The sequence below is a fragment of the Pseudoliparis swirei genome, chromosome 4 (genome assembly GCF_029220125.1).
Source record: "Pseudoliparis swirei isolate HS2019 ecotype Mariana Trench chromosome 4, NWPU_hadal_v1, whole genome shotgun sequence".
In the NCBI taxonomy this organism is placed as follows: Eukaryota; Metazoa; Chordata; class Actinopteri; order Perciformes; family Liparidae; genus Pseudoliparis; species Pseudoliparis swirei.
The window spans coordinates 13627550-13648919 of record NC_079391.1 but is presented as its reverse complement, the minus strand read 5'-3'; the positions used below and the strand labels follow the sequence as shown (position 1 = coordinate 13648919).

The 21370-nt window shown below is 41.6% G+C and overlaps 1 protein-coding gene across 9 annotated transcripts in view; it reads left to right on the top strand.

The window, feature by feature from the left end:
- Positions 1–1681: 1681 nt before the first annotated feature.
- Positions 1682–21370, top strand: part of plekha7b (pleckstrin homology domain containing, family A member 7b) — a 66600-nt gene continuing 46911 nt past the window's right edge. For all 9 annotated transcript variants that reach the window (XM_056412641.1, XM_056412640.1, XM_056412639.1 and 6 more), the window contains exons 1-3: positions 1682–1764; positions 1865–1941; positions 2067–2124. In XM_056412641.1, coding sequence (XP_056268616.1) covers positions 1682–1764; positions 1865–1941; positions 2067–2124 — 218 coding nt within the window. The remainder of the gene's footprint in view (positions 1765–1864; positions 1942–2066; positions 2125–21370) is intronic.

Genomic DNA, 21370 nt, shown 5'->3' with positions numbered 1-21370 from the left:
AGCACTGTTTTTTCAATAAAGATAACATCAATCAAAAATACACACAATACATTGTTAATGTGGTAAATGACTATTGTAGGTGGAAACGTCTGGTTTCTAATGAAATATCTCCATAGGTGTATAGAGGCCCATTTCCATCAACTATCACTCCAGTGTTCTGATGGTACATTGTGTTTGCTAATCGCCATAGAAGACTAATATCTGATTAGAAAACCCTTGTGCAATTATGTTAGCACAGCTGAAAACAGTTATGCTGGTGATATAAGCTATACAACTGGCCTTCCTTTGAGCTTGAAGTTTGAAGAACAAAATTAATACTTCAAATATTAATCATTATTTCTAACCTTGTCAATGTCTTGACTATATTTTCTATTCAATTTTCAATTCATTTGATAAATAAAAGTGAGTTTTCATGGAAGACACGAAATTGTCTGGATGACCCCAAACTTTTGAACGGTAGTGGACATTCATTCAGTCATATGCTCCGCCATGTCTGTTTACACACACACACACACACACACACACACACACACACACACACACACACACACACACACACACACACACACACACACACACACATGCACGCACACACAGTTCATCTCATGTTTGTTTCTTTTTTTTCTTTTTTAGAACTTTTTCTTTTGCATTTTCAACCAAACAGAGTAATCCTTGACATCCAAATAAATAAACACAACAAACCAAACAGCACACATCCAAAAGTAGGTAGTATCAGTATCCATAGTCCAGCCCAACCTGAGTACAAATGCCAATCTCTACTCATACAACCATCCATATCCACATATACAGCTACACACAACCATCCATATCCACATACACCTACACGCACACACACAACCACCATCCATATCCACATACACTCACTCACACACACACACACACACACTCCACACACACACACACTCCACACACAACCATCCATATCCATATAAACATGTGTAAGTACATGTTTGTGTCTGTTGAAGTGTCTACATGTCGCCACTACCTGTTTTGATCCAACTTTTATTAAATCTGCACTAATCATCTTCAGCCTACTTTTCATCTCCTAGTCGCCTCAGACATGGCTGCAGTCTCTCAATAAGCCTGTAATAAAACATTTGTATCGAAATGCAGGGTTCCTTGCTTCATTGTTCTCTCTCTTAACTACTACAGTATGCGAAGATGAGAAAAATACGGATACAACATTTATTTGGAGGAATTGTTGTAATTCTTTAATATCTCGTAAAGGACTTTGTCGAGGCAGGTCTATGTGCCAAACACCATTGTGTATGTCCCGGTCACAATGTTCCAGCTTTAACACACAGTGCATTTATAATACACCCTGGGGGGCGAGATATCGCCTCGGGGGGCTACAGCCCCTGCTTTTTCTCCGCAGTGGGCTTCCCTTCTTATTTGTAGATCTTTGTTTCAACTATGTGACGTTGGCTGCTACTTGTGGAAACTGGCAAACACATTTCTTCAACTCAAATGACATTTTAAAAAAGAAATAAAAAAAGTGGAGGGAGGTCTGTTGACAAATTAGGTATTCTTCCCCTTTAAAAAAAGAAGAAGAAAAAAACGATGCAGCCCTAGCGGTGGTTTTATTTTGGCTCCCTGGAAAAGTCTGCGGAGAGAGAGGGAGAGGGGGGGGGGGGACGAGTGGAGCCGGAGAGGAGAGATCATGGCGGCACCTCTCGGACGGGACACCCTACCTGACCACTGGTCCTATGGAGTTTGCAGAGACGGCCGGGTCTTCTTTATTAAGTGAGCGGGTTCAATTATGTACCGCGTAGTACTTTACTTAGCATTACTAATCTGTTAGTTGTTTTATTATCGCTCGGTAACAGGTGTCTCCTTCTTGCAGTGATAAAACTCATAGCACTACTTGGCTACATCCACACACGGGCGAACCTGTTAACTCGGGGCACATGATACGGTCAGGTACGCGACAAACTATCCGATTTGTGGAACACCAAGGACACTTCCCCCCCCCCCCCCCATCTTCTTGCTGCAATGTGTTTCGGTCCGTAGCGGGTCGTTCAGTGTGCTTTTTATTCGTGTTACAGATTTGCCAAGAGGATGGGAAGAGGGCTTCACGGACGAAGGAGCCAGCTACTTCATCCAGTGAGTGGCTCGTGAGAGCATTGATTCGCTGCAACATTTGATCCCATAAGCTGGTTGTTCCGTTTTCAACGAGCTGTGTGTGTGTGTGTGTGTGTGTGTGTGTGTGTGTGTGTGTGTGTGTGTGTGTGTGTGTGTGTGTGAAATACCTCTCTATTCCACTCGTTTCCTTCCTGTCACCGTGCAGCTCTCACGCGTTTGGAGACATGATTGAATTCAACTTAAATGACTGTGCTGTTCACACAATATTCACATGTGTGCAGCGTGCAGGCTGCATGACAGGTGACACAGAAACACATCAGCATAAAGATTAACACACGTGGTGTTCCATCGGAGAGGTGAGAGCAATTATCTCTGCCTGCATTGTTAATGGGTAGTGGCAGTGCCTGGACAGGAAGAGGTTTATTACAATTCCCCTCACATCCTCCATGCGGGACCTCTACTCCATTAGATAGGTGCACATTCTCAGTGTGTGTGTGCGTGTGTGTGTGTGTGATATAGAGACTGTAAGGGTTACAGGAGAGAGGTGTGACCATGTGGTGACAGAGATGTATGGCATGATTGCGTTCTTGAAGCAGAGAGGACAGGATTTTCAAAGTCACAGACCGCAGCGTGAAGTTGTGTTTCGTGTGTCAGATTTCTTCACACGTCCTTCACAAATTCAAATGGCAGTATTCAGGCTTGAAAATCAGCTAAAAAGGCGCCCACGCCATCACTACCACACCGGCACATCTGTTACCTTACATTCTCCCTTAAAGCTGGATCATTGTGAATTGCAATGACTCCTCCCACCGCAGCTTGTTTAAGGTTTTGTAGTTCCACCAGCCGTCGTCCTGTTGTGGCCTTTAGATGCCCCATTTGTTCCAGACAGATGGGCTGTATGGGAAGGTTTTATGTCCCCATAGCTGCAGTCTTTCTCGGGGTGATCGTTACTAATAAGAGGTCTTTACATTCCAAATACCTTTTTCCCCATCTTGGCAATGCCTGCTAGAATGAGTATAAAAGCAGAAAATAGATACTATAATATGTGAGCCAAACAAATGGATGCCGGTGCATTCAATAGCCACTTTGAAAAACATTAAACAAAACCAAAATATTCTGGCATCCTAAGATGATGGCTTTGAAACCCCCCCCACATAAAACAGTTTCAATTTGTTATTGCTGACACTTATAGGCTATTATTGTTTGTAGAATAAAGGCAGTTTAGCTTGTTTCTCTCGCTCACTTGCCTTTTTCCTTTGTAAGAAGCTAGAACAAAGCAACAGGGAAGTTGTGTGATATATGATTAATGCCTGTAACGGGGGTCAAACAGTGGGCAAGTACACACCAAGGCTGTCCTCTTGCAATATTCAGCATATCTTGAGCAAAGTTGACAGAAGTCTGCGTTTGCCTGGTGCATGAATGAAAGTCAATGTGTGTTTGCCAGAGTAGATAAACATTAAAGCAGCGTTAAATGTAGTTCATAGCTATAGTTACTTTAAAGAAACAGCAGATAGCTGTAGAGCTTTTTTATATTGCAACTCAATGGGGATTTCTATTATAATTATCTGGTGATGGAGTACTGTCATTTTGTCATTGCGAAGAAGTTCATCCCTGTTGTTTTTTATTTATTAATTGCAGACCTGGATGATTCCAGGTTTCTGCATTTGTCCCATGTGTCTACAGAGTGATCACAGGAATGGTCGCTGGTGTTAATATAGTCTTAACCTGGCTCACCAATCAGCACCCAGTTATCTATGCTATGAGAGTGGATACACAGACCTAATTCATGTTTTTACTTTGTTCTGAGAAACACGAGTTGGTTTGAATTAAAAAACTGCTTTCTAGGAATATGTGAACAGCTTTAGTCCACAAGATGCTTTGGTTATTGATGTTAGCTGGCAAACCTGAAACACTGAAGGCAGTGAAGATGGCTCTAGCTCAATGGGATTATTCCTGACATCACATAAAAATAAATGGAATGAGCTTGGACAACTTGGACTGTGGCCCTATTTCAGACCATGAACATCATCCCCCGTGTTTTAACTGGCTACAACTCAGAATTTTAAAATTCCCATTAATACTACAGGGACATCCCACATTAGCATTCAGTTTAGGTGAATTATTTTTTCTGCGCCAGGGTGAAAATCATGGTTCTTTATGTTTGATGAAAGTTCATCTCAGACTCGTATCATTTTCTTGTCTTTATAAGAAACTCTCTTGACAGGGAGGCTCTTTGAAATAAGCCACTGCTCTCCATCCCACTTCTCCTCTCCAGCTGAGCCAAACTCAAGCAGGACTGAAGTCCACATTGCTGCCGTGAAAACAGTCCGTATTTTGGTTGTCTTTTGAAGGTGAATTTGAGCTAAAATGGAGTACAAAGGAGGGATTGTTCGGACACTGCCGCTGGGGCAAACTAACATTCATTTACACCTCGCTGTAGTTCAGCCTGCAGACCTGAACTCTCTGATTAATGTTAAATGATGTTATGTTTGTTGTTGTGTGCCAAAGTGAAAGGCTCTGAACACAAACTATCAGGATTCATGATAAAATATAGTTTCAGCTATGTAGCTTACATTACTTTTAATACACCAACAATAACACATCAATAGATACAAATTTAGAGATTGGAGCAGAAGATTCTCAAAACTAATAGACGAGGCCTGTCGTCATCTGAAGCAGATTGAAGTAGAGCATCTCTGGCTGTCATATTTCAGGCTAATCTCCAAGGAAGTGACCCCATTTGGAAATCGTCTTTCAATATCATCCTGTTCTCTGAAGATAATATGGCACAGAGGAAACAGGTCTGTGTGTTGAGGTAAATATGTGTCATGGCATCTAAGGAATTTGACAGCAAAGGATGGTGTGACAGTGAGATGCTTATTGTATAATGATGTACAGTTCAACTAAGTAAAGCTTCCTTTCTATGTTTTAATAGAAGGAGGCTGCAGCTCTCATGAACATAATGTAACTCTCATAATATTGAAGCTGCGGAAAGTTCAGTTAGATTTACATTCCGCCACAATCCTGGCACTCGATGAGCAAAGAAAATGTGCAATTCTATAGCTCCCTGAGGGAAAAATGACCCCACTGAGGTACAATGGTTCACATTGTTGAGGGGACTTACAATGCTGTGGGAGGAAAGTCCAGGAAGAAGTGTGTGATGTAGAACCCTCATAAAAAAGGCTTCAGTTCCAACTTTACTTACTTCTCAGGTGTGACAACCTCATCAATATGTTATGCTGTTTATCGTCCCTTTCTCCTGCTGCCTTGTTATGTTTTTATGTTGTGCTTGCAATTTTTTAACTCGCTGACTATATCAGGACAGTATGAGTTAATTAGTTTTTGAAGCAAGGCATTTTAATCGGGGATACAAAATAAGTTTAGTATCCCTGCACGCCCTTATCTTTAGACTGTCTAATGAGGCTTTGGTTTTTTGAGAGCTTTTTCATCGCTGAGTTCAAAACATCAAATGATAGAAGAAAAATTGCACCCGAGTCCCTTCAAATGACCTTTGTCCTTGCAGATTGTAGATTATTTTAACAAGGAAGATATTTGTGTGTAATTCTAGGATCACCATTGTTGCTCTGTCAAGAAAAATAAATGCCTTGACTACTTAAAACCTATTTAACCTACGTTATTTTGGAATACTGTGTCTCTTTCTAGAACTATCCAAACTTTGACTTGACATGACATTTCCACTTTTAAAGAGAGGTAAAACTTCTAAAATGTTCCTATGCGCAGGGCCATTCTGTGTGAGACAACTGACTGCAGTGGATTTAGGATATGAGCTTCAAAGTGTTTTCCTGACTAGTCCTCCTTTGGGCTCATACAGGAAGACAATTCAGGGTTTTTTTTTCCAGAGAGGCAAACAACTTGCATAGTCTCTATTAATCTCTTTTTAGAAATGGACAATTTTCAATTTAGGAATCTTCAAACATCGTCTTTTATCAATGACATTCACCAGACGTCCATTGGTTGTTTTAGATGAGAGCAACTACATTTGCTAAGTAACCTCTGGACCGTGATTGTAAAAGAGCATTGTTTAGAAATCTTTATCGGGTTTAATCTTTCTTAAAGTATTGAAGAAGAAAGATTAAAAAAAAAAATCACATCACAGAATACCAATCAGATGGAGCTCGAAGGATCATTGCAGATGCTTTTGTTTCAGCAAAGCTGAGGTGAGGGTGACAGGAAGAGTGAGGCAGCTGTTCATCTTCACTGACAGTTTACCTAGAGCAGTCCTCTATGTATACTAACTATACATCTATAAATATATCGTGCTATCTGAGTGTGCCGTGTATAAACGGTTCTTGTATGTTAGAGACAAGAAGATGAAACTGGGTGTAACTTTTTCTCACAGATGTTTCAGGTAATAAGATCACATGACACCAACCACTTTCCTACTGTATGTGTTTTCCAGTGGGCAAATATGAATTACATATTTAGTTAGTGCAAGTGTGCAGGTCTGCCCTCAAACTTGCTCATACATTGGCCCTCCTCCAAGACTGTGTTGTCTTTTCCCTGCAAGTCCAAAAGGCGTGCCTACTCTATCGATTAACAGAGTACGGCAGGAAGCACATTTCCTGATGCGGTGTCTTAGAACTCTTAAGTGTAGTTCATGCCTTGTTTCCAGGGTAGCACAGCAAGGAAAGATGTGGACTCCGAGTCATCAAAGGAGCGACAGCTGTGTGTTTTTCTTTTCCTGGCACATCCTTTACTGAATCTGCTTTTTGGTTGTTAATGTTGCAGGATGCCTCATTGTCGTCTTCGGGGAGAGATTTTTTTGTCCCGATAAGAGTCCCGATAAGCATGGTGTCAGGACATGCATGTTTACATTCAAATTAACAACCAAGCTGCATTATGATTTTATTCTTTGTGTATTTACTTTCACAACTTATGCACTTCAGCCCAATGAACTACGTATCAGAAATGATACACATGTATTTGTATATATTTGATGATTAAGACATGAATCATTTTGCACTCAAAGAAGTATATACATTATACATTATTTTATCAGCATTATACTGATACATTATAGATAACACCGTCTCAGATATAAGATAGAAGATAGCTGATAGAAGATCAGGTCTGCAGACTCCTGGGTGTGAGCTCCGTTCAGTCTCCCTCCCTCTCCTCCTTTCCTCAAGCTGTGAATGGAGACAGTGACCTTCAGCTGAAAATAGATGCTCGAAAATGTTGGTGTCATACTTGACAGGTAAAATCCTGATTGATTATATTAGCCTTATCTCTGAAAAATCTTTGAAAAAAACATCACTACTCTGACCGAGGACCGAAAGCACTCCAATGCCACCATGTTGCAGGACATGCTTTGTCAAGTTTGACTTCCTCCCTTTGTGCTTTTAAGTGCCTGCTGGTTGGAGAATGTAGTCAAAGGGTGATTCTCTTCATCATCATCATCATCATTATCATCATCATCATCATCATCATGCATTTAATTGGACTGATACAATTAGAAAATGATCAAATGATTTAAAACATATATGGCCCTTGGTCATTCTTATTGCAGCATCAGAGTTCTAGTTTTTGACTAAATACAAGCTTCTCGGTCGCGCTGCCTTATTTTACTTTAACTCCCAGTTTGTTTTGCTTCTCTTCCCACCATTGCGCCATGTGTGCTTTGCCAGTAATGAAGTACTAAATAAATGAATAGGCTAAATGTATTTAAAGGTCAATAGAATAGCAACCAGACATTTCTTTTTTCAAATTTTTGCATCAGTAAAAAAAAATATTGCCCAAATATTGTCATTATATTAAAAGAAAGTGATTGTTTGAGTGAGTAGAGAATGATGTTTCACATTCAAACTATGTGGAAGTTAATTTCCAGATAACAAACGGGCACAGGCGCACATCCTCGCACGAACCATTTATCCTGTGAAGATGACCACATGCCAACGCCGCAAAGAATTAGCATTCAATGCAAAGGAATGGCAAATGGGATATTGGTGAGGTAGCGAGTCCTCTCGCTCATGTCTGGTGATTTATGTTGACCATTTATCATTATCAGTAGATCCTGGTATCATGTTTAAATTGTGTCCAGCTATTATGTTTGTGCATCTATCTTCTCTCCGTGCTTGTGAGGCGGCCTGAGCACTTGAGGGAACATCATTTTATAAACAGAGCTGTGTTGTCAAAACTCTGTCATTTGTTGACTTATTACGAGACTTGTGACCGTTGAACAATACATACTGTATAGATCTGTCGGGGCATACACATCGAGTGGGAGGTTAAAGCAGCGGACTGAATAAAGTGGATGAAAAAAGAAAGATTATATTGAGATCCTGGTACATTGGTACAGTGCCGGATACAAGGAAAGCTTTCCATCAGGCCTTGTTTGGACTTGCAATATTTAACCCACAAACCTACAATGAATGAATACATTAGCTGCAGGCCTGAGGTGTCCTCTGTGGGGTGGATGCATTTTCTAGAAAAAGTCATTTACCATCCAGACGGCTTGAGGTGGTTGACCAGTCAGAGCTGGAGCAGGAGTCAGAGCAGAAACATGGCAGGGGAGAAGCCCGAGCCGCGATAGGGTCCTGCTGCTGCAGCTGCCTGCTCCTTAGCTGGGGGCTCACTTGGCTGATCATGAAAAAGAAGTGTTTGCTGAGCTGGAGAGGGAGATTGAGATACGGTAATGCTGGTTTACTGGTAACAGTTTTAACTTTTGTCTTTTGCTCTGTGTCCATGAATTGTTTTCCCACATAATTGCGACCACCATCTATTTATAGCATGCTGTGATAATATCCAGCGGGAGTAAATGGAAATGGCATGCTACATAAATCTAATTATTTTTAGGCAAACATTTTTTATTTCTCTTTGTTTTCTATCACTCTTTTAAAATTGTTAAAGAGGGAAAACTCTGCGCCGAAGTAAATTCATCTTCCCCTCTGAAGTAAATAAAGAGTTTGTGTGCCCTCCCTCTGATTGAATTCAGATGACAGATCTTTCTGCCGCATTCTGTCAGAGCCCGAATGCGACTTCAGCCACTGCAGAGGGAAGCAGTCCCCACACTGTTCCCATCGCACCACGTGTGTGAAGAGAAGTGATTAGTGAGCAGCCACAAAGGTGGAAGATGGATGTGGTACGAAAGAAAGCTTTTCAAGAGAGCGTATCTCAGACCAGAACCATTTTCATGAATTACTGATTTCAGCTTTTTTTGTCAAAGGGATTCTTTAATGTAAGCATTATAAACATAACACACATCATTTAAATGGGAGAAGCTTACGTTACCAGAAGAAAATCATATACAAAATAGTGTAATACAATTGATTTTCAGCAAGCAGAAACATTTGCATTTAGATAGAAAGAGCTAAGATTCAGTGAACGTATCCATTCGGATCCAAAGTTAAGATACTGCATGTTTCACTTTGTTCTACAATCACACTGCTTCTTTCATTGACTGAACGTTCACATGCATGCCACACATCGGCATGAATCTATGAAACTTCATATATCTGAATTATTTATTCATAGTATAACATCAATTATAAATGTTGTTTTTTTAGATTTACAATATGTGCTGTCCAACACAGAATATTATATCAACTCTGAAATTTTCTCAGCTCTAAAGGCAAAGAGACAAAGTTATCGACGAGTTGGTGAACATAGTGGGAAACTGTATGCTAACAAGGTCAGCACAACAACTTTATACGGTGATAATAATGTCGTAAAAGTATTACCAGACACAACAGCATCGTCTTCACCTTCTGAGTCTGTGTGTGTGTGTGTGTGTGTGTGTGAGAGTCATCATGGTCCTCGAGAGAAACACCTGCTGCAGAAGGAACTACCACAGAAGCTTTTTCCAGTGCTTTGCCAGCTGTTTCGTTCTTTCTTTCTGTGGACATATGTTGTCACTGTGATGGCATCGCAGCTATGCAACATGTAGTCATGAAACTTGACAGATGCGTAGTTGAAGGATGATTTCGAAGATGAGTGGGGTCCGAGCAAAGGCGCTAGAAGTATGGGGGGAGGAAGCAAGGAAAGGTCCATTGGCCTCTCCACTTCATGGCGCTGGCCCGATTTTGCATGGCGGCTGGTGTAAAGATGGTCTTTTATTTAAAGCTGCTTCTGGCAAATGTTCAATTAGAATATGACATATTGGTGTCTAGGGCTGCACGGTGGTGCAGTGGCTAGTTCAACAGGGGCCCGGCTTTCGATCCCCGATGGTCTTTTGCGTTCCCTCTAGGTTCTCCGGGTTCTCCGGCTTCCTCCAACGGTACAAAGGCATGCCGCTCAGGTTAATTGGAGGCTCTAAATTGTCCGTAGGTGTAAATGTGAGTGTGAATGCGTTGTCTGTCTATCTGTGCCCTGTCATAAACTGTCCCCCACGACCCTAAATAGGAAAGCGGTTTGGATAATGGAATGGAATACTGCATTTCAACAGTGTTTACATGCACTCAATAAACAAGATTATTGCAGACACTTAGGTAAACAAAGGAAGTTGGAGAACAATGAGATGGTTTAGTTTGAAGAGGAAATAGTACCATGTCTAGATTGAAAGTGAATTATATTTCCAGGGACAAATATTTTTACCTTGATGCACCTTGAAGATCTGTACAGATTTATCTGCTTAATCTGACATGTATTTACTGATAATCGGATCATAAGAGGATAAAGGTGCTTTGTATTGTTTTACTCGATGCCTATTTCTTCAGATATATTATCTTAAATCTGAATAAGCTAACACTTCAATACACTTATGTTCAGCAACAGATTGAGTGAATGCGCTCTCTAAAATGTTTCTCATTGGGTATTACTTGATTGAATATTGCTGTTCGCATTACTGGAGTATTGAGTGTGACAAAGATAAATGAAGAGGCCCATCTGGAGAATGTTACAGAGAGCAGATCTGCTGGTTGGGGCAATTCCACTCACTGCAGCATTTATTGACCACACCGCTGTGTGAGTTTTCTCAAAGCAGTCCAATTTAATTTGCTTTAGTGCAGGGATGCAAGGCTAATTCCTTATTCATGGTCTGATTTATTCTCCTTTTTACTCTTCTAAGTCTTTGTGATTTGATGATTCAAGATAACGTTAATTACTCCTCACCTCCAACCATCCAATGTCTGTTGTGTGTCGAGTGAGATGAGCCTTGGATGTGCAGCAAAGATAGAACTGATTTTGATGGATTTTTTTTATTTGACGAAGTTTTCAAATCACTGCAAGTACGGTTTGACTTGGTGATGATGCGTGTCCTTATCTGGCAGGGAAGCGTCGAGACCTGGTGGAGTTCTGTGGGGAGCCACTAGATATTGCTCTTGAGTCTTTGTCTGTTTGACAGTTTGATGCAGTTTGACGTTTGTTTCTGTTTTATTTCAACGACTATTAACACCTTTCTTATTGTGCAAGCTTGTGTGTACTTCTTGTTGAAAATAAACTAGATTTATTCAAATTTAAAGACATAACTGAGATTAACTCATTTAGTAGAATCATTTATCAGTCGTATTATCCTTCTCCTGTATTTGACTGTGTTGCAAACTTACTTTATTTCCTGCATTTCTGAGTGATTTTGTGCATCTCTAAAAGCGGGATAGAAGAACTGGATTGATGGGTTTCTGATGTGCTAACACAACAGACTGGCATTATCATCATAGCTTCATTTTGTTATCCTGCCAGGAAACAGTGGAAGCAGGTGATAGTGAGGTATGAATGCTGACCTGGCTGTCCATCCTACCTTCCACCACCTTTGTCTGGCCCTCCGCTCTTATCTATATGTCTGTCTGTGGATTATTGAACCGGCGCTGCAGCAGCCTGAGCCAGCCACTCAGCCTTAGTCTGCCCTCCGTCCTCTCCTCCTGACTGATGGGGATGTGATCTGATAAAAAGGACTTGGGGTGAGACTGAAGGCTCTGGTTGCAGTCAGAGACCAAGGTCAGCTCTTTACATTGACCGGACCACACATTCCGGTTCCTCTTCCTCTTCTTCTGCGTCTATCTCTTCTTTTTCTTCTTCTGAGGGGTTGAACAATGGAGTGTTATCATAGTATTCTTCCCTGGAGAGGCTAAGTAGAGCTATACACTGTAAGTGCTGGCAGTGTAACTAACAACGATCTAGGGTAGAGAGAGAGGGCTGAAACAGCAGTTATCCTCCTATCTGACACCACTCTTTGTGCCTGTTCTAGCACACCCACCTGGCTCTGTGCACACAGTTAATGCAGGCTCACTTAATGCAGGCTCAGTTGATGCAGGCTCAGTTAGAATACGTTAAGAGAACACTCGCTATTGTTCGTCTTCAGGGTCAGGACAGTTTCTAATCGGACTTACTGCTCTCCACATCTGATTACTAACTGGTGGTGAGTAGCAATGAAGCCAGATCGAGTGGACTCTGTAGCTATGGGACTCACACTGGGAGTCGCTACAGAGTAAGACAAGAGGGATTAATCTGTTCTATATTTATATGTATTTCAAATCAATTTCTATTCAGAATATCTGTTATTCTCAGTTTGGGCCGTACCGTTTATTGAGGGCTATGCTATTTGTTGGTTATGCCCAATGGTAGAAGGATAAATATCTTTTTCTGCAGTAAAGTCAAAGACCTGCATTCACAATATTATATATATAAAAAAAGGTAAGTATTATTAGCATAATAAAGGTATCACAAGTGAAAGTACTCCCTCTGTGACCTCCCCCCTCTCCTTGTTATAGTATTTTTATAGATCATTTGATTCATTATTATTGCACTGTATGGGTAACAATGCATCATACTTTATAAACTGATCCCATTTTTTCCAACCTAAAACTACAAGGTAACTAGTAACTACAGAATATCTGTTTATTAAATACGATGGAGTAAAAAAGTAAAACATTCCCTCTGAAATGTGTAGAAGTTTGAAGAAGAAGAATTTAACTGCTCAAGTGCCAGTAAACTACAATTGTAATTGTGAAGGGTATGTGAGTATATGCACTTTGTTACTTTCCACCACTGACTGAGGGTGGGTGTTGGTTATTATTGATATCATAATCATGCTGAGATCATTCAATTACTATTGCAAAACATTCCCCATTATTAATTAGCATGTAATAACTTACATTTGAGACAATTAGTATAACCTTTCTCGACCCTGCATTGTTTACTAGTGTATGGCTGTTTTACATTTTAATGCTGTGAGCATTGCATTTCTTTCTCCATGCTGTGAATTGGATTACTGTAAAATAGAGCTGATGTACAAATGGCCACAGGTGGCAGATGGACCCAGAGAGCTAGCCCACTGGTGTCATCGCCACCGCGCTAACGGGGGTCTTTACTTGCTATGCTAACGAGATGTGAAGCAGAGTGTAGGAGATGGATGAGAACGAGCAACAGAGGGTGAAACTCCGGGGACAAGGGCCACAGCAGCTGGATGCATTACCTGCACGTTAGTGTGTGTAGTTATGGCTAGTCAGTTTAATCTGTGAGATGACTTCCTGAGTCCTTGCTGGTGCAGAAACCATTTTTCATCTCCCCCTCCCCACTCCCCCCCGTCTCTATTAGCTGATAGAAAGCATTTCCAGCATGGCGTAGTCATCAGTCTCTTCAGCTGTTAGGTCACAGCCAAGTCTTCACTTACATTTCTCATTTTGTGAACTATATTTCCCCCAACTCACACTCTGCCTTCTTTGTCTGATCTGGCTGTTGTCACATTATTTCCTGTTCAAGACATTAATCGTGTGTAGCCATTAATCGTGTGTAGTACAATTAGTTGAGAAATTGTTGTTGGTAGACACTGTTGATATTCTATAATAACACTGATGGCAGAATACTATCCTTAATTTCCGGTTGGTACAAAATTGTACCAAGATAAAAAAATGTTGCATACTTACTGCAAAGATCAGAACGCAGCATATACTTTATGCAATTATCTATTGTAATGTAATGTGAAAGTTGCACTGCACTTTCTCTCAGTTTCACTCAATCACTTCCTCATCTGCTTCTCTTTTGTCCTCACTGGATTACTGCATTTGCTCCTTCTCCCTCCTTGTTCCTCTCTTCTCGCTCGCTGTGCATGATTTCTATTGCCTGCCCCACTGCAGAGGCAATGGAGCAGAGAGAACGTCCAGTTCAGGCAAATTCTTCTCTGAGGAACGCATATATTAGAAGAGAGCAGAGGAGAGAAAGAGCACGACAACAGGGAGGGAGAGGGAGCGAGGAGAATATGATTATACGGGTTATGCTTTGTACCTGTGGTTTTACTTTGTGCTTTGGGACCTCTTACATGCTTTGGTGAGGTCGGCTGGCTTTAATAATACCTCTCACAAGCCTAATGCTCTCGAGACAGGTGGACAGTTCAGTGATTACGGGTATTTTTAGCTCCACCTCAGCGGCCCAACACAGGAGAAGCGTGAACGAGGACGTTTTGAATGAATCGACGCCCCCGCGCACAGCCGAGGACGTCAGCAACAGCAGCACTACCAGCTGAGAGGAGTACCCCCCTCCCCACACACACACACACACACGGGCACCACTGAGAGGAGCAGAGCACAGCAAATCACAGACCTGCAGCCAACATGTTGGGCCAACCAGGACAGGCAACCTTACACGTGCCTTTCAAGAGGCAGCCAGTGTATCGCGCGACTCTCAGGTGTGTATCCCAGCCCATCTCCCAACACATATGTGGGATTGTATTGCGGCGGAGCAACTCAGGAGGTGTGTCTGCGGAGGCTTTCCAGCAGCTGCAGGGGACAAAGTGCTTGGGATTGCATGCCGCGAAGTGTTTGTTCAAAGTAGATTTGCAGGCGGGAGAATTCTCACGCATGCTGAACGGTGTTCTGTCTATCGTTTGTTTTTGAGAAAACAGCCGGCTGTTTTGCCTTTAGGATTGCCGTTGGGGAGTGCATTTATCAAGACGTACTAATGGTGCAGTCTCTCCAGGAATGAGAACACAGAGAGGGAGAAAGATAGAGAGAGAGGGGCTCTCTGCAGTGCCTCATGATCACAGGTCACTAACCACTGTGTTGGTGTCAGCAGAATTGGGATCTCTCAGGCTGATTATGATGCTTTCTATATACATGGCTAATGTCTATAGAACATATCTCTGTAGGTTAAACCATAGTGGAGGTTTGATGCAGTCCTCCTCACCTATTGGTCAGCCAAAGATGCACTTCTCAAAGGAATGTGCTTATTTACATGGGTTTGCTTCTTAATTCTGCTCTTAGTGGCCAGCCCACACGCAGCCACATCCACAGAGATATACTGTATATTTACAGACTTACACATACAATGTCACATCTGCTGCAAATTGTATTTGTCCATGCTTTGGTGGCTTATACCTCCTTTTTTCTGAAATTGTATGTTGTTTATATCATTGATTTAAGAAACACGGCGTGAGCTCTCTATCATGGTGTTTCACCTTTCAGCATCAAAGTGGACTGACCATGTGTGCAGCTGTTAATGGTGTGCTGGACAGTCACAGTTCTACATCTATTTACTGGTATTCCTTGGTCAGATATACAGGTATATGAAGGGAGAACCTACAGTGTTTAAGCTGTTCTTTGGTTAATACTGTCTATTTTAATGGGCGGTGACATGGTGACGATACCATAGATCCATGCATATCAAGCTCATTATCATTCTGTATCGATGTCAGTCGCAGCGATAAGGTTACTGAGCCTATTTATCATTCCTGCATGTGCTCCTTCATCGTTCAGACCTCCTGCTGTGCGCTCAGCTACAGAGCCAGTGGGCTGTAAACACCAGAACACAACATTTCACTTACAGCGTGTAGAAATAATAATAGAAATTGACAGTTTGTGTCAGCGTTGAATCAATATTTATTTAAATAGCAGGATATGCAACCACATTTATAACCTTGCTTATTATGAACTGACATCAATGAGCCTCTTGTGGTTTCCGTCCAGTCTTAAGTGGTGTTCTGTTTTCAACTAATTAGGTAATGGTCGTCTTTAACGTGGTCTGGTTCTCCTCGGGGCGTTGGATACCATCTGACTTTTTGTTTAGTTCACCCAGTCAGTTCCAGTAATGTAGAGTACAGCCCAGTCAAACCAAGCCCATCCTTCTCATCTCATCCCTTGGCCACAGGGCCAAATGTGGCCAAAAGACACAGCGCTTCATTTGTATGCTGAGCTGATATAGAGGTCACCTTTTTGTTAAGTGCAGTTTGAATAGCTGGACCATTTCAGCCTGACAAAGGACACACCTACAATTGGTGCAGGGGACAGAATACCCGGGAATAGAGGAGCGGCAGTATGGGGGAAAGGAGGGGACCTCTCCTAAACCACACACGTTCTGCATATTTCTAGAATAGACGTAACGATGATGACAGAAAGTTGAGGAATTTGAAAAGGAAGGATATTCCCTGTGTATTAAGACCGAGACCATTTAAGGTATTTGGAATGTGATTTAGATGAGCCTCTGTGAGTGGGATAGAAATTCCGGGGAAGAGACTGTGGTAACATCTTTATCCTGCTGGCCCGTCTTAGTGTGCACCAGATGTTGCCTACCTTCCTCCTCTGATGCCTGACTTAATAAGCATCGTAAGTCTCTACAAGCTCTCCACACACTCAGGACACAGAGATCTAAATATAGCCTCAATATTCAGTTACACTCTGCCAGCCAAGTGGAACCTCACCTAATTCATTGAATCCATCTGTTTAATTTCCTTGATGTAATGATATTGCGATAACCTGCATGCTTAAGTAATAAAGAAAGACAGATGGAACTGGCAAAAAAAACACATGATTAAATCATTTTTTATATTTTCTAAAACACTGTGTACTATGTTAAAATAACCCTTATTTGTCTCATTATGTGATGTGGTGACCATGTATTTAATGTCAAAAACATAGTGCTCTTATGATCTGAGTAGAGGAATACCAGAGAATGAACAAACAATTTTAGAGGGAACAGATTGGGAGAGAAACCTACAGAGTTTTGATGGCTTTGTGTATCGCATATTTATGCAGAACAGATGGGAAAACACTGTTATAGTTATGCATATTACAACAAGACAATGACAGCAGCAAAAAATGAATAGTTTGCATCCTAGTAGATGTTGTGTGTTTTTATGGGGCGACTGGGGCTTTCGTGTTCGGTCCCGCATGCTGCTCGTTGCCACCGAGCATTGCAGCTGTGGAGTCGCGGTGTTGCCTTCGCCCTGTGTGTCACTGTAATGCAACTCCCCAGTGGAGGTGTGCTCAGGGGCTGCTTTGGCTCTGCAGTGTGTGTCTGCTCAGATTCTGTAATGAGAACTGCGGGAGAGACGTCCCTTCAAGCCTGGAGCTAGTCCGGTCACAGCCAGCCCACAGCAGAGGATAACACACACACACACACACACACGCAAAGAGCTGACTCAGTCGGCATGTGCTGCAAAGAGAGATTTTAAATGGTTAAAAGTAGTTATTTGCCAATCTTGATGAGAAGTCAGACATGACTCTGTTTTTCTCCACTGGTAACATGGTGTAGGTGCACCGTACACACTGAAGCAAACACTGCTGTAAAGACAGGTCTGCTGCAGTAAAGTGTGCTGCGCTTTACAAGCTTGAACACCCTCAGGGCCAAGATTCTCTGCAGCAACATTTTAACAGGACTAATCAAATTTCTCCTATACTGCACATTCTGTGTTTTTTCTTACATTTGATGACTCAATCATTTGCCTCTGTAACACATCCCAAAGAGTAAGGTAATGTAATCAAGGGTCTGAATATATGTGTCTAGTTTTGTCTCCTATTTTGCTTTAGTGAGCAATTCTGCAGCTGTTTGATCATTTGATACATTCCTCCACCGTCATCTGGCTGAATAAAGCTCCCCAATGTTTAACAAGTCTTTGTTTTTTTAAATGTGTGTGTGTGTCTGTGTGTGTGTGTGGGGCGGAATTGGCTTGGAGTAGTCGGAGGGTATTTAGAGTTTGGATGACACAATAATACCTCTGACAGGATTTTGTAAGGATTCAGCCGTGTTTCACAGCTTGAGGGTTAGGTGAATCCGATTGTTAAAGGATCCAGTGGCTGTTTATCTGCCCCTTTACTTTTGGACAAAAGCACTGGCAAATAACATGGCTTTCATGAAATGGCATAGAGAACAAAGATTACCCTGGTTCAGATCATGTAATCCTTAAGGATAACATATCATTCTAACTATGCCTGTCCTGTTGTGTTTCTCTGCATTATAAAGAGCATATGGTGAAAGTGGCAATAGCATGAAGGCTCTCCGTGTCTTAACACACTTTCAGGCCTTGCGTTGCACGTCTCCTATTTATTATTATCTCAATTTGTGATACAATATTAACATGACATTGTATTTAAAGAATATATGGATGAGAACAGTTGTGCTTAAGTGTATTGGTCTTCAGTTAATTACGCTGCCAGCTCTTAAAGAGGTGTTCTCCCAAGAGCCTGTGAATGATGTGCAGAATTGCACATATTGAACCACCCAGAACAACAGCTGCTGTGCCATGTTTATCTGTGGGCAGGCCCTCATTAGACAATGTACCTTTCTGCCTATTTCTGCTTAGCATTTCTGCATTTCTGTTTTATTGGTGATGTTTGATTTATGTTTGATGTTGCAGGATTATGGGGTTTAAAGATCAAATAGATAATCTGACTGTGAACATATGCAATTTGTGTCTGGCTGTGTGTGCGTGTGTGTGTGTGTGTGTGTGTGTGTGTGTGTGTGTGTGTGTGTGTGTGTGCCCAGGCCAATGTGTATGTAGTAGGACAGATTGCCAAACTTTGGCTCAATCCGACATGTTGCGGATCATTTATTCATTTGGTACCGTAAAACCTTTGGGAGCTTGAGGAGAAAGAAAGATGCTCGGACTAAATCTTGCAAATGATAACTGCTGCTGCATGGGGCTTGCATTGAGAACCTGCAGGTAGGCCTTTGTTTTGGTACACTTGCTTGATACTTGATGTATCTGTTTGTGATTGATATAACTGCCTTGTGAGGGTGCACATGGTGTAGATGCTGACAGCTTAGTCTGCTAATCGATACTGCAGTTGTTCTGCTGCACAACGTTTAGGTCTTAAATGGAGTGCGGGCCCCAATCTTGGTCCGCTCTTCTGTAAAAGATCTTTGTAGTAGTGACTAGAAGGATACTAATCCTTCTAGTCCTTCATTAGAATGCAATGCTGATGATAAGCTTCTCCACCTTTGTTTTGCTATCTGTTATGGAGGGCGGCTGTAGCTTAGTGGGGTAAGAGGGCCGTCCTGCAACTCCAAGGTTGTGGGTTCGATCCCCGCTCTCCCCATTAGTTGCAAGTCGAAGTGTCCTTGAGCAAGGCACTGAACCCCCAGTTGCTTCCCGGGCGCATCACTGCAGCCCACTGCTCCTTAATAACTAAGGATGGGTTAAATGCAGAGAACTAATTTCCCCTTGGGGATTAATAAAAGTGTATATTACCTGACATACTTAGCTTTTGTACATTTAAATAATGATGAGAATGATTCCTTATGTTAGTCTACAGAGAAAGATGTCATCTCCGACTCAAATATGTGCTGCAGAATTTAGGACAAACCGGTTCATCATAAATGATCTTAAAGCTCAAAACAGCAGCATAATATCGATGTACACATGCACCTTGTAGGAAGATGACCAAGAGGCTGTGCAGTGATCCAGCATCTGTTTCATCACAGGGAGGATGCTGTGAACAGTGTTCTTTGTTCAAATAGCAAATGATGACTGCAGTTACGTGGAAATATGATAAAGGGCCTGTCTCCCAGAATCCTCACCCTCCTCCTGGCCCGTCTGCTCTTCTCTTCTGATTTTGTTTTGTCACTCATCAAAGAAATGGTAGAGAAACATATCTAATCGGATAGGATGAGCAGAAACATCTGCTGTATAAATGTGCACTTGTATGTGTGTTAATATGAAATAATCTTCCTCCGCTGTAAAATGGCGCGTGGCTGTCAAATGATTAGCCATGAGTAGATAAGGACATCTAAGGGGGGGAAGAATGGTGGGGATCGCTGTACTTCACCATGACATTGATGAGCAAACAGCATGCCACAGTTAATTGTGATCATGTTGGGATCATGTTTGAATGCTACAGTTTGTTTAAACTAGTTGATGTGCATTTTAACAGGACTACATTTAAAATACAAAAATTGTGCAAATATAGCATTCTCATAAAACACAATCTTTTTTTATTTTTACTCGAGGATACTTAACACTACGATTTGAATGCATCATCACTCCTCCCAGTTAAGATATTTCATCCAAAATTGCCGTAATTTGAAGTATTATTTTGTGTCTTTTTCTCCTTTTTTTATTTGTTGCCACTTATTTAATCATTTTGTCTTCATAAAATGTACTTTTCTACATCAAGTGATGGCAATCATCAGAGCATCATAACATCTGCCAGTGAATGCTTGATCTTTCGTTTTCCAATTAATAGGCAGACGTGATGCATTGCAGTGCTCTGCTGCTCTTGGATGCTGTGGTGCTTGCGTGTTTGGTTGGAACTAGATAATAAATGTGAGGTTTGTATGGAAGGTCTCTGATCTTTGCACTGCTTGGTTTTGGTTCATAAATTACCCTGCGTGTGGAAGGACTATGAGGTTAAGTAGAAGGAGAGAAGACCCAATATATCTTTGTCTTGTCTTACTTTTTCTTTTTTGAACCTCAAGCTCTCCAATAGTCTTCGTTTTAATTCTGCTGACAGTGCGGTGATCATTTTGCTAGATAAGCCTCCGACACATGGAAGGAGCTCCCTGAAGGGATTCAAGGGGCAGACGGTCAAATTCAAATGAATTACTAGTTAAATCTCTTACTTGGGGATGCTCATAAAAGTCTAACATTCCCTGGCACTTCCCATCCCCTTCTGTCCTATACATTGCACAGCTAAGTGATTAGTTGTGTTTGGCTTTGTAGTAGAGGTCTGACTTTGTGTTTAGCTGCTGAAATACTGCATGCAACACCCGAGCAGATGTTCCAGCTCTTGATCACATATCACAATAGCAAGTACCACCTACATGTAGCCACAGGCAAACGTGTGCAATCTCAGGATGTAAAAGCAACAAACTCAATATACTTTGCCAGTTTAGATGTGATACTTGCTATTGTGATATGTGATCCCCATGCCTTTAGCAGTCTAGACCTCATTAGACTGGCTTATGAAGACTGTGCTTTGGAGCATCTGAATGGATGATCAGATCACATATCCCAATTACATTTGGGTGATCTTCCATAATGCAGATGCAGTGGAATGAGCGAGGATGTCTTCCTGGCTGCCTGCCCATCATTCCATCATGGCAGAAAGAGAAAAGCTGTGTCAGCGTGGGAAAGGCAAAGGCAAGAAATAATTTACGGCTGAGA